Genomic DNA, 15,483 nt, shown 5'->3' with positions numbered 1-15,483 from the left:
GACCGTCAGCCCAGCAGGACCATTCCCCCCCACCCCCCAGGCTATCCTCATCCCAGGATTTCCCAGGCTGGCAGCAGGGAAAAGCAGCTCCCTCCATCAGGATCATCACACCAGGAGTACCACAGCGGCTTTGGGAAGGTGTCTGGGAGTCTGGGCTCTGGAGGAGATGCCCAAAGGAAGGGTAGGGGCTGCCTGGCCCAGAGGCAGGCAGAGGTTTGGGGGTGCCCCCACCCACAGCCAGCCCTGGTGCTGAGTCTGCCTCTGTTACACCCCCAGCCCAGCAAGCTCAGCCCCCTCCCAGCAAATCCCTTTTCTAGTGCACTAAGTGATGTCTCCAGGATCTGCCCCAGCTGTGCCAAAACGCTGCCCTCCCGGCAAGGAAAAGTTAACCCCTCAGCTGCTGGGCCCGTGTCAGTCCCTCGGCCCGGCCTGCCAAAGCCAGCGTGGAGCATCCTTGAGGATGCGCTGGTCCTCAGGGAGCAGAGAGGGGCTTTTGTGCCGCTGGAGTGGGGAGCAGGGGAGGCAGGCAGGGCAGGCAGCTCTGCCCCCAGAGCCATGCACTCCCGTGTGCGGCGCGGAGCTGGCCCTGTGCAAGGGGAGGAGGAGGCTCCCTCCCTGCCTTATTTTTAGCCAGCCCATTAGCCCAGTGATTGCAAGGCACTTAGGGGAGCATGGCTTTCCATCCCAGCCACCATGCTAAAAAAAGGGTGAAAAGAAAGAAATTCCCAAAATAAACTCTGAGGCAGCAGTCCACCCGCCTTTCCGTCGGGGGGACCCCCCGGCCCGGGGAGGGGTGAGGGCAGCACCCGGCTGCCCACAGGAGGGTCTCTGGGGCTGGGCAAGGCTCCCTGCTCCAGGCAGGAGCAATGCTAAAGCAACCCGGGGCTCAGGAGGGGCCCGGCCCTGCTGTGTTTGTGCTCTGGAGAGGGATGACTTCAGCGTTTAAAGGTCAGGCCGGGTCCAGGAGACAGATTGCACAAAGCCTTCCTCTGCTGCCTGCGCCTGCCAGCGCCGGGGTGCGGGGTCCACGCAGGGCCAGGGAGGCAGCAGCCAGGGCTCAGACCCCCAAGTAGAGCCCCCAGCAAAGGACCAGGCAGATTTGCCTCAAGCGGCTTTTTGGGTTGGCTGGCTGCCACCGAGAGACGCTTCCACTGCTGCAGGGAAACACGGCCACGCTGCCGGCGCTGCTCCGCTGCCTCCTCGCTCGCTCTCCTGCAGAGCAGAGGCGACATAGAGGCTGAGCAAACATAATAAACCCAGTAAGCGAGAGCAGGAACCAGGCGGGAGGCTTTAATAATTCAGAGAGGACGGAGAGCGTGGCGAAGCGGGTCAGCCCTGGTGGCATGGGCTCTCGGTGACGAGCTCCATGCTGGAGCACCTTCTTGAGCCACCGCATGTGCCTGTCCCCAGCCAGCAGCGATGCCCTGGGGCTGCTGGTCCCTGCTGCCTGCAAACACCTCTCTGGGCTTTGGCCACAAGTTTTCCCTGGCACCAGGTGTGACTGCAATTCCAATAGGCACTGAAGTGACCTGGCTGTGGGTGCTGGGGAGAGGGGAGCAGCCTGAAACCCTCAGTGCACGCAGGCTTCGGCCCCTGCACAGGCTGCGTGTCCGGCAGCACTTCCCTCATCCCATCTCTACAAAGCTGTGTTTTCAGCCTGCCTCCTGCTAACCCGCAGGGACTGCCCAAGGGATTTAATTTCACTGTCGGCACCCACACCCACTCAAGAAATGTTTTGGGTTAGGCCAGCTGAAAACAGCAGAAAAGAGCTCATCTAACCCAGCACAGCCAGTTGAGCAGCTCCTCCAGCACCTGGGTGTTGTCTTGTGGGTTTGCAGGATGCAGGCCAGGCTCATGATGTGGTGGGATGCAGTGCATCCTGCCCCTCCACCCTGCACGAGCTGCAGGAAGGCTCGATCCGTGCTCCCTGCCACTTTGGGGCATCCTGAGGGAGAATGGCACCTCTGGAGTGTGCAGGCAGAACCTGTCTGGCAGCTCAGGATTCATCCCCATGGTGTGCGGAGACTGAGATACGGAACAGCATTAGGAGCGGGGAAAATTGTTGCCTCCAGCCGGAAAGGGGAGATGCCAGGGCTTTGGGGTGGCAGCGCACTGCTGGCTGGGTGGACGAGACCCTGGGAAGCTTCACAGTGACCCTGAGCTCACCACATGCTTGTCATTCCTGGAGGGTTTGCCGGGGGCGGCTGGCTGCAGCCTTGCGAGGGGGTGGTGGGATGGCTGCTTTGCTGGGAGCATGAGCTAGGAGAAACACCCAGCTGGAGAGAGACGGGGCTGCCGTCATCACATACACAGCAGCAGCTCAGGGAGCAAGTTCAGAGCTCGGGGACCCCACTAAAAGCCCTTCCCCCGCAGAGCAACGGAGAGAGAGATCTGTCAAAGGCACAGCCTCTGCCCCAGCCCCACAGGCTGTGCCAGCACTGTGCCTCCTTCCCTTTCCTGTCCTTGAGGAAACTGAGGCACGGAAGGGCAAGCCCTCACCCTCGCCTGCATGCTCGTGCCGTGCAGATGCACAGACCCAGCAGCAGCACACGTGCTGGCAAACACGGCAGCGGTGCAGGGTGACGCAGGGCTGGGAAGAGGCCAGATGACGGAGGCATCACCCAGCATGTGGACAAGGCACCCTTATTGGACTGGGATGTGCTCAGGCACCCAGCAGAGCTCTCTGAGTGGGGACAGGATCCAGAACAGGCTAGGGGAAAGGGGAGAGGTGCTGGGAGCATCCCAGGGGGATTATAGCCTCTTCTTATCCCCCAGTTGCAGGAAGGTGCCACGGCTGCCATCAGCCCCCACATCCTGAGTGCTGAGGACGAGGACTCCCCAGCAGAGGAGGTGACCTACTCCATCCAGCCCCCAGCCAACGGGAAGGTTGTGCTGAGGTCAGCCCCTGGAGCTGAGGTCCGACGGTTCACCCAGGCTCAGATAAACAACGGCCTCATCCTCTTTGTGCACCAAGGTAGGGCAGGGCTGAGGTGCCCCAGTCCCCTTGCATCACCCCCAACCCGAGGGAGGGGACACTGCTGGAGGGCAGCCCTGTGCCACCAAAGTGAATGCTAACTCCATCACACAGCACCCTGGTCTAAAACCACACAAGTTAATGGGGGGCTGCAGCCCCCTCTGCCCCCTGTAAATGTCCAGCTTTGTGCTTTCTGCAGGACCCTTGGATGGAGGCTTTGCCTTCGACCTGTGGGATGGTGAGAACCTGTCTCCTGGGCACTTCTTCCTCGTCAGGGCCCAGAGAGAGCCCCTCATTAGCCTGGCCAAGAAGCAGAGCCTCACTGTCTGCCCAGGTGGGTACAGGCACGTTCCCCCATCCTCCCAGTCTGATGGCAAATGGGGCCCTTGGACCCTTCTATTACCCGCTGCCTGAGCGTTGCCAAGAGATGCCCATGGCAGAGGCCGTAGGCAGGTGGCAAGGCAATGGGTTGAAGTCCGTAATTAACATGCTTTCCAGGTGCCCTGCAGCCCATCACCAGCCAGAACCTGCAGGCAGTGAGCAACAGCCCCACCAGCTCCACCGCTCTGTACTACAGCATCGAGCAAGCCCCGCGCCTGGGCAGGCTGAGCACCTCCCAGGGGGAGGAAGTCAGGAACTTCACCCAAGCCCAGGTGAGCTTTTGCCTCCCCCAGCATCCCAAGACACAGCCCTCCATCGCGGCTCGCTGTAGCCCGGGGGTCCCAGCCCGACCCTGGGCAGAGGCACCCGATCCCAGGCAGGAGGCAGAGCCAGGCCGCAGCCACACCATGGCTTTCCCAGCTCTGCCAACAGATGCTAAGAGGGATTAGGAGCTGCTGCCCCAGCGCCGGCTTTACCATGGCCACCAACCTTGGATTTAGTGCTGGGCAAGGCTCAGGGAGTTATAATCCCCTCTTCTTAGGCTACCTCCCTGCTGCAGACCCAGCCACCCTGGCTGCTGCCTACAGCAAGAGCCAAGTGTGATGCTTTCACCCCTGCTCTGAGCAAAGCCTTGCTACCACCCTTCTCGCACAGGGCCAAGCTTTTGCAGAGCACAGCGAAGGACTTATTTCTAACCATCACTCAGAAGCGTGCAAGCTCCCCGATGCTGTGCTCATCCTTGGAGGAAGCCTGGCCCAGGTCTTGGAGGGTGCTGAATAAGCTCAGCCCTTCCTCTGAGCCTCAGTTTCCCCAGCTGCTGGACAGAAACATCCTGACAGGGAGGCACAGGGAGCTCCTGAGAGTGGCAACTATGTCCTGGGTGGTGATGATCCCCATTTCTTACCTAATTAGGGCTTGGCTGCTCCTTCCCAGAGACAAGATAAGAGCCCAGGGTGCACACATTGGCTCTAACACAGCATCACCAGGGTCCCCCCCAAGCACTACGGTGCCCATCACACCAGAGATGAAAGAGATGCACCCATTTCCCACACGGTAACACCCACTCTGGGTATTTTGCCATTTAGCAGAGCTCACTGAGGGTTTTTTTGTTATTTTTAGGTTGACAGTAGGATGATTTTCTACCAGCACGAGATGCCAGAGAAACCCTTCTGGCTGGCCCAAGATGCCGTCCGTTTCCGCGTGGTCGCTCCCACAACCATCTCCGATTCCTTCATCCTCCTCGTGCTGATCTCCTTTGAGGAGAGGTGTCCCCAGCGTTCAACTCTGCTATGGAGAAATGCAGGTAAAGAAGAAAAGGAGAAGCAAGGGACAAACGAGCCCTCCTGAAGTCTGCAGACTTCAGGAGGGCTTGTTTGTCTGAAGGAGACACCCTTGTGCAGTTCCCCATGGCTAGCCAAGCACGAGCTTTGATATGATGTCAAGCAACATCTAAAACCGCATCTGTCCTTTTACGGGCTCTCTGCACAATTCCTTCCCCCATCATCTTCCGGACTAATAAGTCCGAGCTGATTCTCATCCCTCTCCATATCTTTGAAACCCTTCTTTTTCTGCTTTAACTTGCTGTTGTCCGGGTCTGCTCTGCTCTCCAGCAGATCCTGCCTCCTGCCAGGGGTGACAAACCTTTGGGTTTTCCCTTTTCTCCCCAGGCCTCCAGCTCTCACGGGCTCAACGGGCTGAGATCGGCACCTCGATATTGGATGCCTCCAACCTCCTGAGCCAAATCCTGGTCCCCGAGCGGGCTGCGTATGATGTTGTCTTCCTGGTGACGGGGCTGCCAGCTCATGGGCAGCTCTTGGTGGCTGGTGTGCCCCTGGAGCGATCCCGGCCATTCTTCCTGCAGTCAGACCTGGCTGCAGGGCGCCTGGCATATGCCCATGGTGGAGACAGCATCTCTGAAGACCATTTCAGATTTAAGGCTTGGCTCCAGCCCCGGGCACAGCAGTCCATCCGTCCTCCACAAGAAGGGGTGGTCATCTCCGAAGCTTTCAATATAACGGTGACCGGCAGCAGCAGCAAGCCACCGCAGGTGCTGAAGCAGCAAGAAGTGCTGCGGGTCTCACCAGGCTCCGTGGTGACCTTATCCCGGGACTACCTGGATGTGGCAGACCCATCAGGGTCCCCAGAGAAGATGGTGTACAGCGTCCTCCAGAGACCTCTTGCTGGCCACCTGGCTAACACACACAACCCACAGGAGCCCATCAACCACTTCACCCAAGCAGATGTCCAAGCAGGCCATGTGGTGTTTGTTGCCACCAGGAGCCATACCTCAGGGTCTTTAGCCTTGAGCCTCTCCGATGGCCACCATCCACCCACCCTGACCTCACTGGAGATCGAGGTGCTGCCGGCAGAGAGCACCACTGCCAGCCCAGTGCTGCTGGAGGTGCCCCAAGACCTGAACAGGGCTGCCATGTCCCACCGTCACCTCCTGGGAGCTGCACAGCTGGGGGCCAGCAATGCCCTGTACAGGATCACCAAGGACCCAAGGTTTGGCCAAGTGCAGGTCAACCAGAAGCCATCACGGGGCTTCTCACAGAAGCAGCTGGACCGTGGAGAGGTGACGTTCACCTTCACTGACCTCACCTCTCCTGAGGATGACTTCCAGTTCCTCGCCATGTCGCGGGCAGCAAACAGGACCGGGGTGGTGAATGTGATGGTCCGCGCCTTGGTGAAGGCTCAGCCGGGCAGCCTGTGGCCTAGGGGTACCACAGCCCTCCTGGACACCAGCATCCTTGATGCCAGCGAGCTGGCCAACCACACCAAGAGCATCCCAGTCTTCAAGATCCGCAGGGCACCCCGTGCCAGCCGCCTCGTGAGGGTCTCCAGGGACCCAGGACAACCCACCACCCCGATCGAGACCTTCACCCAGAGTGAGCTGGAGCAAGGGCTGGTTGGGCTGGAGGTGCTGGGTGCTGGGGAGACTGACCAGCCCCTGCAGAGTGACAGCTTTGCCTTTGAGCTGGCAGCCGCCAGCGTGCCACCAGCGCTAGCGTCCCTGGAGTACAGCACTGAGCCCTACAACACCTCGAAAGCCTACGGTGTCACCCTGCTCACAGCCCCCCTGGCACCCTCATCCCCAGTGCCCCAGCCTCAGGGCACGGCACGGAGCAGCCTCAATGCCAGCGAGCTGGGCATGCCACCCACCGCCTGGCAGGGCCCCGGTGCTACCACCAGCCCCAGCCCTGTGGAGGGGGGCACCTTCCTCAGCTTCATTGAGGCCAACATGTTCAGCATCATCATCCCCATCTGCCTCATCTTCCTCCTGCTGGCCCTCATCCTGCCCCTGCTCTTCTACCTGCACAAGCGCAACAAGACAGGGAAGCACCATGTCCAGGGCACCCCCTCCTCCAAGGCCAAGAACGGGGCTGTGCCAGACCAGGAGACCTTCCGGAGGATGGACCCCAACCAAGGCATCCCCCTAACAACTGTCAATGCCCCGGAGGGCAAGGGCACGGGTCCACCACCCCAGGGCACAGGTCCTGGAGCACCGCCAGACCCTGAGCTCCTCCAGTACTGCCGGACTTCCAACCCTCCCTTGAAAAACAACCAGTACTGGGTGTGAAGGGCTCAGGCACGGGGGCAATGAGACCACCTGGGGGTCCACACCCTCCCAGAGCGCTGTCGGCCGCCTCCTCCCAGCTGTCCTCCTTCTCCCTGGGAGCTGGCATCCTGCAGATGTAGGAGGGCCCTGGGGATATGGGGGGTGCCCGTCCGGCCCACCCGGGAGCCCCAAATTTCCAGGTAGCTTTGGGCAGGGGAGGGGGGCACTGCATAAGCAAGTGGGAGCAGGCAAAATGCCCGAGCATCCCTGGGGAACGCTGACTTTGGGTGCTCATTTGGGCCACCCGACGGTGGCCGCAGTGCTGGAGGGGACCTGACAGCACCGGTCCCCACCGAGCCACCCAGGAGGGTCCAGTGGTGGCTCCTCCATGGGCAGCACCGATCGCTGCGGAGGTGTTTGCCGCAGCTCTTGGCGCCAGAGGGAGGATGAGGAGCAGCTTGCGCTGAGTCAGGCTGGGGATGAAGCTGCCCAAATCCCCCAGGGCTAGGCGGGCTGAGACACTGGAGCAGAGGCTCGGAAAAAACTCTGTGGCCAATGCCAGGGGAATTTAAAAATCCCCACCCACTTGGAAAAAAAAACCCGTCTTGCTCTTTCTCTGCGTGCTTGCCGTGTGCTTCATAAAGCAGATTGCACTGAGCCCCGGGGAGGGGGTTGCACAACAGGTAGGATGCCCTGGGCAGGGAGGGGGGCAGGAGCTCACCTGGGTGGCGTGAAACCAGAGAGGAGAGTGGAGAACCCGAGCCAGCGCGTTTTTCCACTGTATACTCCAGTACAGCAGAAGTAAACAGAATAAAGTGCCTTTTCCGAGGTGCATCACTGTTTTCGTAAGCCGTCCCCCTTGCCAGGCCTGTTTAAAGCCCAGCAAGCTGCAGAGTGACATTTGGAGGTAACGGACCAAACTCCAGGCTCTTGCTCAAATTTTCCCCAGCCTGGAGTCCTAAAAACTTTAATAGAAACTGTCTGAGGAAGAGCAGAGGAAAAACTGAGCACTGAGCTCAGGATGGGACCCAACAATAATACCCTGCACTGCTACAGCTGGGAAGCTCATCACAGGGCACATCCCGCTCTTGCAACACCGATGGGAAGCTGAAGCAAGCCCCCAGGGACCACGGGGGATGTTTTACATTCGCACCCCTCTCACCCAGGGTAAAATCCATCCTGTGATCCCTCCCCACACCAGCACCCCGTGCTGTCCCACTCCAAGGCTGCGGCAGAACCGGGATGGTTGCCTGCACCATGCCAGCAGTTTTCCTGGCTGCATTTACAGTGCCAGACGTTTGCCGAGTGGTAAATCACACCTGCCCCGCTCCAGCTGGCGGGTGCTAGCACATCTCACCAGCACCCACAGCCACCAGGGTGTGGGCAGGCAGCCCCGTACCCCCCAGTACAGGCAAGACAGGGCACGGCAGAGGCAGGCATGGCACCTCCGAGCCCTCTCACCCCCAGGCAGCTGGTGCCAATGGGTGCCAAGCCCACGCACTGCTGCAACCTCCCTGCCTCCAAAACCTTCCTCCTGCCCCATCCAGAGGAGGGGAAAAATTAAAAAATAAAAAAATTTATCTTTCCTTCTGCTCAGAGGCAAGTGACATCCTCTCCCCTCTGTAAAAGGGGGACAGCAGGACTGGGCTACCCACGCCACAACTCAGTGCTTGCCATGGAAGCGCTGCTCCCAAAAGGTTGGGACAACCTCTCCGCACAGAGCGGAGGGAATGTCGTCACCTCCCTCCCTCAGATCACAGCTCTGTGCCTGCACCGCCACATTTATTATCTTTGCTAGTCACATACCCCCACGAGAGACGGAGGTTTGCAGGGAAGCCGGTGGCATCCACCATGGGCCCCCTTGGAAGCATCCACCGTGTTTTCCTTTCAAATGGTTTTTGCCTCGCACCCAGGGATTAAAGAGAAGGAACGTGGCCTATTTTGTAAGGAGCATTGAAAGCAAAGCAGGTTAGTTTTAAGGCTTGGAGTTTTATTCCTGCTGCTGGGAAACATCCATTTCCTGAGGTCAGGGGAGGACAGTCAGTAACCTGGAAAACGCCAGCGAGGACTGCGGTTCTCCAGGGCCAAGCTCTGCTGGCAGGGTTTAAATCCTGAACAAAGGTGTTGGTCCTCCGTGGGCTCTTTGGGACTCACAGCAGGATGGCTGGGGCAGGATATGGCCCATCCTCAGTGCTGCCCACCACCACCCACCTGGGGAAGGGCTGAGGGTCTGGGTGGGCTCCTGCCCAGCTGTGGAACAGGCAAACCAAAGCCCAAACAAGCTCAAAAGTTTCCTGGCCGGGTCCTTTGGCTTCCCCACACAGGGATTCACCGCAGCATCTCTGCCTTCCCCAGAGCCCCGCAGGCATCGTGCCCAGCCAGGGCACAGCAGCAAAGCTGCCTGCTCATGTGGAAGTGCAGCCCCTCCACCTCACCCCAGTTTGGGCCAGAACCACACTGGTCTGGGAGGTTTTGAGGGTGACAGGGGCTGGGCTGCACCCTTCCCTGCTAAGCTGGTTATAAAGCTTGCTGAGGTTTAGGAAAGATCACAGAAGTGTTTGGGTTGGCAGGGACCTTAAAGACCACCCAAGTCCCACCCGTGCCAGGGGCAGGGACACCCCCCCCAGCCCAGGCTGCCCCCAGCCCCGTCCAGCCTGGCCTTGGGCACTGCCAGGGATGGGGCACCCACAGCCTCTCCGGGCAGCCTGTGCCAGCGCCTCGCCGCCCGCACGGGGAAGGATTTCTTCCTGATATCTAATCGAAATCCATCCTCTTTCAGTTTCCCCCTTGCCCTATCGCTGCCCTTGTAAAACGCCCCTCCCCAGCTTTCCTGTCGCCCCCTTGGGTGCTGGGAGGTGCTGGAAGGTCTCCTGGAGCCGCCTCTTCCCCAGGCTGAACAGCCCCAACCCTCTCGCCCTGTCCCCACAGGAGAGGGGCTCCAGCCCCCCCATCACCTTCACACCCTCCTCCAGCAGGTCCGCATCCCTCCTGCGCTGGGGGCCCCGGTGCCGAACGCGGCACCGCAGGGGGGGTCTCACCAGAGCACGGGGGGGAATGACCCCAACCCACCGGCCACGCCGCTTGGGATGCAGCCCAGGACCCGGCTGGCCGGGGGCGAGCGCACCTTGCTGAGCCCTGCTGAGCTTCCCCCCCACCAGCACCCCCACGTCCTTCTCCCCAGGGCTGCTCCCAACCCACTCCCTGCCCAGCCTGCCCCGGTGCTGGGATCGCCCTGACCCAGGCGCAGGACCTTGCACTTGGCCTTGCTGAACTTCATGAGGTCACACAGCCCCACCTGCCCAGCCTGTCAAGGTCCCTCCTGGTGGCACCCCTGCCCTCCAGGGTCAGCTGCACCACACAGCCTGGTGCCACCGGGGTGCACTCGATCCCAGTGTCCATGTTGCTGACAAAGATGTAAAACAGCACTGGTCCCAGTGCAGACCCCTGAGGAATGCCACTCATCACTGGTCTCCACTTGGACGTTGAGCCATTGACTGCAGCTGAGAGAGATGCTTACAGCTGCTCTGCCAGATGTGCTGCTCCCCTCCTGGGCTGGGCCAGATGTGCACAGCTAGCCAACAAAAGCCAGCTCTGCCCATGACCTCACATGCTTTATTCCCAGGGAGCATCTCCCCATCTCCTCCTGCCCCTGCAGCTGCTGCTGTCTCCCCCAAACTGGGCACACCCCCCGGTGTCTCACACCCAGGCCCCTCCTCTGTCTTCTACCCATGTTTTTAAAGCAAGAAAAGCCACCCAGAGCAAGACTGCTGTCCCCAGGGAGCACCTGCCCCAGGACATGGCCAGAGACATTTCTCCCGTGGCACCACCAGCTGAGCCCCCGGCTCAACCCAAGCTGCAGGCAAGGCATTTGCACCCACAGTGGGGTGCACATGTCCCCCAGTCCTGCCATGGGAGAGGGCATTATGGGTGGGTGCTGCCCAGGAGGGAGATGTCCCTGCTCCTGGTGCCAGGGAGGCATTACTGTGCACAGAAGTTCAGGGTTGGGTGGAATGAGGCCCTCAGGGAGCACCAGGAAGGGAGAAGAGGGGCTGTAAGAAGATGCTGAGGACATGTGGATCAACAGGTCATCAGGACCCTCACACATCTACATGCAGCTTCTGAGGACACCTGGGTCAGGGAATAAGAGGCAGGATAGAGGGGGAAAAAAAAAAAAAAAAAAAAAAAGGAGTGCCAGCCCACCGCCCAGCTAAAGCAAAGCCTCAAGTCACTAAGGGAAAACATGGAGTGGCTTAAAGCAGGGCAGGAGCCAGCAGACACCCAGACACAGAGACAGTGAGCAAGTTGCAGTGACTCACAGAGGTGTGACAGGATGGAGATGATAGCCCATACCTGCCACCACCTCCTAAACGGTAGGAAGACGCATATCAAAAGCAAGGATATCACCAGGTAGAGCCACCCAGAAGACATGAAGACTCAATGCAGGTGTCCCTTGTCCTCTGTGCCACCTCCAGACACCCCACAGTGACCACCTGGGTGAAAGCATCTCAGTGCCTGACCACCAGGTTACACAGGCAGTCACACAGGGGCTCACAAGTGGCGAAACCCCCCCCATGAACTTCACTTCTGTTCTTATTTCAGAAGTCACCTTTGCTTTCTATGAGCCCCAGAAGCAGGGAATGCCTCCTGCTCTGCTGGGAAGCCCCCACAGCTAGATCCCAGGGCAGGATGCAGCCTGGCCTGGATCCATCGGTAGGTCCCTGCCAGGATTTGAGCCCAGCGCTGGGGTTAATGTCCCAGTTTGAGCTCAGATCAGCCAGGAGAGGAGAAGCAGTACTGTCGCACGGCGCAGGGAGAAGGCAGCCCGCTGGTCCGCAGGCAGGCACGGCAGGGCTGCAGGGACGGGGCACACTGAAACGATGCCCTGCTGCAGAGCCCAGCCTGGAAGCAGTAGGGAGAAGGAATAAGAGTAACCTTCCCCTGCCATTTCCTCGGCAGATCCACAGTGCCTTTAAAGCAGCCAGGAAATCTCCTCTGAGTTGCCCAGCAGGCTGGCCCTGCCCTGTGCTAGCCGTGGCTTCAAGCACTGCAGCAATGCAAAGCTTCCCTGGGCCACACCACTGCCTTGGGAAGGGAGAAGGGGACCGTCACCCCACAGCCATCTCCCAGGCATCGCACCTGCAGCGGGCTGCTCTGACCCCTCTCCTGGGTTCGTGAGGATACCGGCATGGTGGTACCAGCTCAGGGAGGGCCAGCACTCTGCAGGAGCCGAGACACCAGAGCTCACAGGTAGGAGGGGAATCTGTCACAGCTCTGGTGACTGAGCCAGTTTCCAGGCACCTGTTCAAATGCAAACAAACAATAGGCCAAACAGGTTTCTTTCAGCACCCACCCAGGGCAGGTAGGATCATTTGGCTTTGGAACCCTCCCCCACAAGCTTCAGCCATGCAAATGCATGAGTTCAACAACAGAGGGACTTTATTCCCAGCCAGGCTACAGGCCAGCACGTCCAAGCCCTGCACATGAGATCAGGACCTATGTAAGCGTCACGTCCCCAGCCTCCAAGACCCTCCACTGCAGCAGGCTGCGGGACCCTGCAATGGTGCCCACGTTGCTCCTGGGGATGGAGTCACAGCAAGTGCATGAACCCCCTGACTTGCACAGGCAGCCCCCCTCTTTTGTGGGGGCAAAGCATGGTCCTAGGGCTCCTGCTGCCCTGTCCCCATCCCAAAACTTCCCGAGCAGCTCTTAACAGCCCCAGGAGATGCTCTGGATTTTGCTGGGAGTCAGGAGGAGCATGCTGGGGTCCTCTCAGGGGGTCTGGGTCACACACCCTGCTCGCAAGCAGTGCTGGGAAGTCTCCAGGAGACCCTACCTAAGGAGCAGGAGCACCTCTATTCCTCCCAAGGCAGATGAAGGACCCACCCAGGGGTGGCCAGGTCCTCCTAGGGGCTGCCCCATGTGGGACGTCAGAACCAGACCTCAGGCTGGCTGCTGTGTAGCATGACGAGGCTCAGCACCTCCACTCTCAGCTCTGAGCTGAGCTCAGTGCCCAGGCATGGCAGGAGCCCTCCCTGTCCCTGCTACGTGCCTGCCTGATCCCGGCAGGCCATGCCCGCAGCCTGCCAAACAGGCTGGGCTGGCAGCCAGCAGAGCAGGATGGAGCCTGGGGGACACGCAGGCTGCAGGCACATCACCCTGGGAGCACCTCGCAATGAGCAGTGTGGGGACAGGCCTGTCCCCAGGAGTCAGCCATCCCCACCAGCACCTTGCCCACCTGAGATAGAGCACGTAAATTTCTCCTGCCAGGCTAGAGGAGCTCCCGAGGCCCTGGCAAGCAAAGGGAAAGACAGAAAGGTGAGGACCTGGACACCAGAGAGCATCCCCCACGCAGCTGCTGCCTGCCAGAGCTCTCCAGCCCGGCTGCCCGTTTAAATTTAAGACAGATGGAGCCAAACCTCTGCTTCCACACCCAGCAGCTCCACAGCAGACAGTGACGGAGGGAGAGCTTGGGGTCTCCACCCCTCCTGCAAAAACAACACGCCCAGTGACACAGCTCCCCAGAAGCACAGGACCTACCTCCCCAGGCTCAGCACCTTCCCAGGAGCTGGAGAGAGGTTATCTGTTCTGGCACGGAGAGCTGGGACAGATCCTGCCCCAGGCATCGCCCCAGCTCTGACATGGGGAACCAGTACTTCGCAGAGTACCAGGGCTGAGGCACTCAGCAGCAGGGGAATGAGGAGGGCTGGCAAACCCCAGCTGCAATTAAAGATGGGTTCCCAGCTCATTCCTCTAGCACAGGCACTACCGGTCTCCAACAATTGCCCTAGGCTGGGAGCGGGACGGAGCATTTATAGCTGCAGCCAAGGGAACCAGCTGGTGCTCGTTGCCTTGCCTGGAGGAGCCGAGTCAGGGTCATGCTTCGGAAATAACTGAGAAGTGCAGCAATTAAAAGATTTGATCTGGCAGTCTGAGCTGTCTCCTCCTGCCCCTGGTCCGTTGCCTCCCCATACCAGTGCCCTCCTGTGTGCATCTGCCTGGTGTTGCTCCTCAGTGCGGGCACAGGTTCATCCACCTCGCAGCACGGTGGGGATGGGTCCGGATGGGACCTTGCAGCTGTTCCAGCAGCAAAATCCCACTCGGTTCCATCCCCTGCACACGCAGCCCCAGAGCTGCTGCCAGCCCTGACGTGACTCCGCTCCCTGCTCCCCGTCGGCAGCTGTGCTGTGCTTGCCAAGCGCACTGGCAGCGCAGCCGCCCCACAGGCCTGATCCTGCCCGGCTGCCCTGCTGGGAGCTGCGCCCCACGCTCCGCTTTGGGGATCCCGAATTCCTGAGCACTTGGAGATGGTGGGGGTGTCTGTGAGGCTGAGCCTCCGACCAGCAGCTCCGCTTGTCCCAGATGCAGGGGCAAGAGGCACCCAGCACATCCCCACCCTCCAGCCGCTCGCTGGTCCGCAGGGGACCCCGGGAGGGGGTCCTCCCACCCCAGAGCACCCAGCCCTGGGCCAGGCTTGGCGGGCACACTGCTGGGGGCGGCTTCATGTAGCAGCAGAGGGTTGGTGTGGCTGTGGAGGTGGCACATCCCACCGAGCCGAGCCTTGCTGGTGCATGACGTGGGTGGGATATAGGTTGTCCCTACCGCCTGCATATAAACCCTGGTCTCCCAGAGGTCAAACCAGAGGTGCCAGATTTTCTTTCCACAGCGGGGAGAGGCCCAAAGGCAAGACAAGGGCTCTTGGAAGCCACCCACCGGAGCAGAGGCAGCGACAGCATCTCCCGTGCCAGCTGTGGTGCTCCCGGGGGAGGACGCACCGGCCACCAGTGCCACCGCCACCTCCCCATCCGGCTGTCATGCCGGCGGGGCTCGTGCCGGTGCCTTGGCCTTGGCTTTCCCACGCAGGAGCAGCCTTGGGAAGTGGGAGGAGGAAGCGGACCTGCCCCATGTTCCCAGCATTTCCTCTCGGCCCTGCGCGCCCCGGGACTTTTTTTCTTGTCATGACCCTGAGCGGGAGCAGGGAACAGCCTGTGTCCTGGATAAGGGCAGCAACTGAAACCACTGGTGCACGGGGAGCACTGCGTGCACCCCCAGCCCCCCTCCCCACTGCCACCCTGCACCCTGGAGTGCCCACCCAGTGGCAGGAGCACCCGGGCAGCCAGTGGGATGCTCAGAGCTGGTTCCATCCTCCAAACCTCAGCACCTTCGCAGGATGCTGTCGGCAACAGGAGGATGCTCGAGCCCACCGCTCGGCCAAGGCAGACCCCGAAACGCTCTCCCATGGGCAGGGAGAGCCCCTGCCGCCTGCTGCCAGGTGGTGGAGGAAAAAGGCAGGAATGTTAATGGGAAGCAGGATCTCCCAGCCGCTGGGTTCGCCACACTGAGCCAGCCAGGGGAGCATGGTCCAGACGTGGGGGTACGCAGAGGGGTGGCTGGTGGGGCAGGGAGACCTTTGTGGGTGCCAAAGGACTGCAGAGAGCACAGGTCCACCCTTGGGGAAACTGAGGCACAGCCTTCTGAGGGCATGCACGCAGCCTGAAGGCACCCCCTGCCCTGTCCCTGTCCCCATGCCAGGACACTGGTGTGGAGGAAGAGCTCCCGGGGCACTGGGACA

The 15,483-nt window shown here is 60.5% G+C and overlaps 1 protein-coding gene across 1 annotated transcript in view; it reads left to right on the top strand.

Moving 5' to 3' along the window:
• Window positions 1–7,741, top strand: part of CSPG4 (chondroitin sulfate proteoglycan 4) — a 28,446-nt gene extending 20,705 nt beyond the window's left edge. The window contains exons 6-10 of the mRNA XM_037396170.1: window positions 2,776–2,974; window positions 3,174–3,308; window positions 3,473–3,627; window positions 4,475–4,658; window positions 5,023–7,741. Of these exons, the coding sequence (XP_037252067.1) occupies window positions 2,776–2,974; window positions 3,174–3,308; window positions 3,473–3,627; window positions 4,475–4,658; window positions 5,023–6,935 (2,586 nt within the window). The 3' untranslated portion in view covers window positions 6,936–7,741. The remainder of the gene's footprint in view (window positions 1–2,775; window positions 2,975–3,173; window positions 3,309–3,472; window positions 3,628–4,474; window positions 4,659–5,022) is intronic.
• The last annotated feature ends 7,742 nt before the right edge of the window (window positions 7,742–15,483 follow it).

The sequence above is a fragment of the Falco rusticolus genome, chromosome 7 (genome assembly GCF_015220075.1).
Source record: "Falco rusticolus isolate bFalRus1 chromosome 7, bFalRus1.pri, whole genome shotgun sequence".
NCBI lineage: Eukaryota > Metazoa > Chordata > Aves > Falconiformes > Falconidae > Falco > Falco rusticolus.
This window is presented reverse-complemented; position numbering and strand designations above follow the sequence as displayed.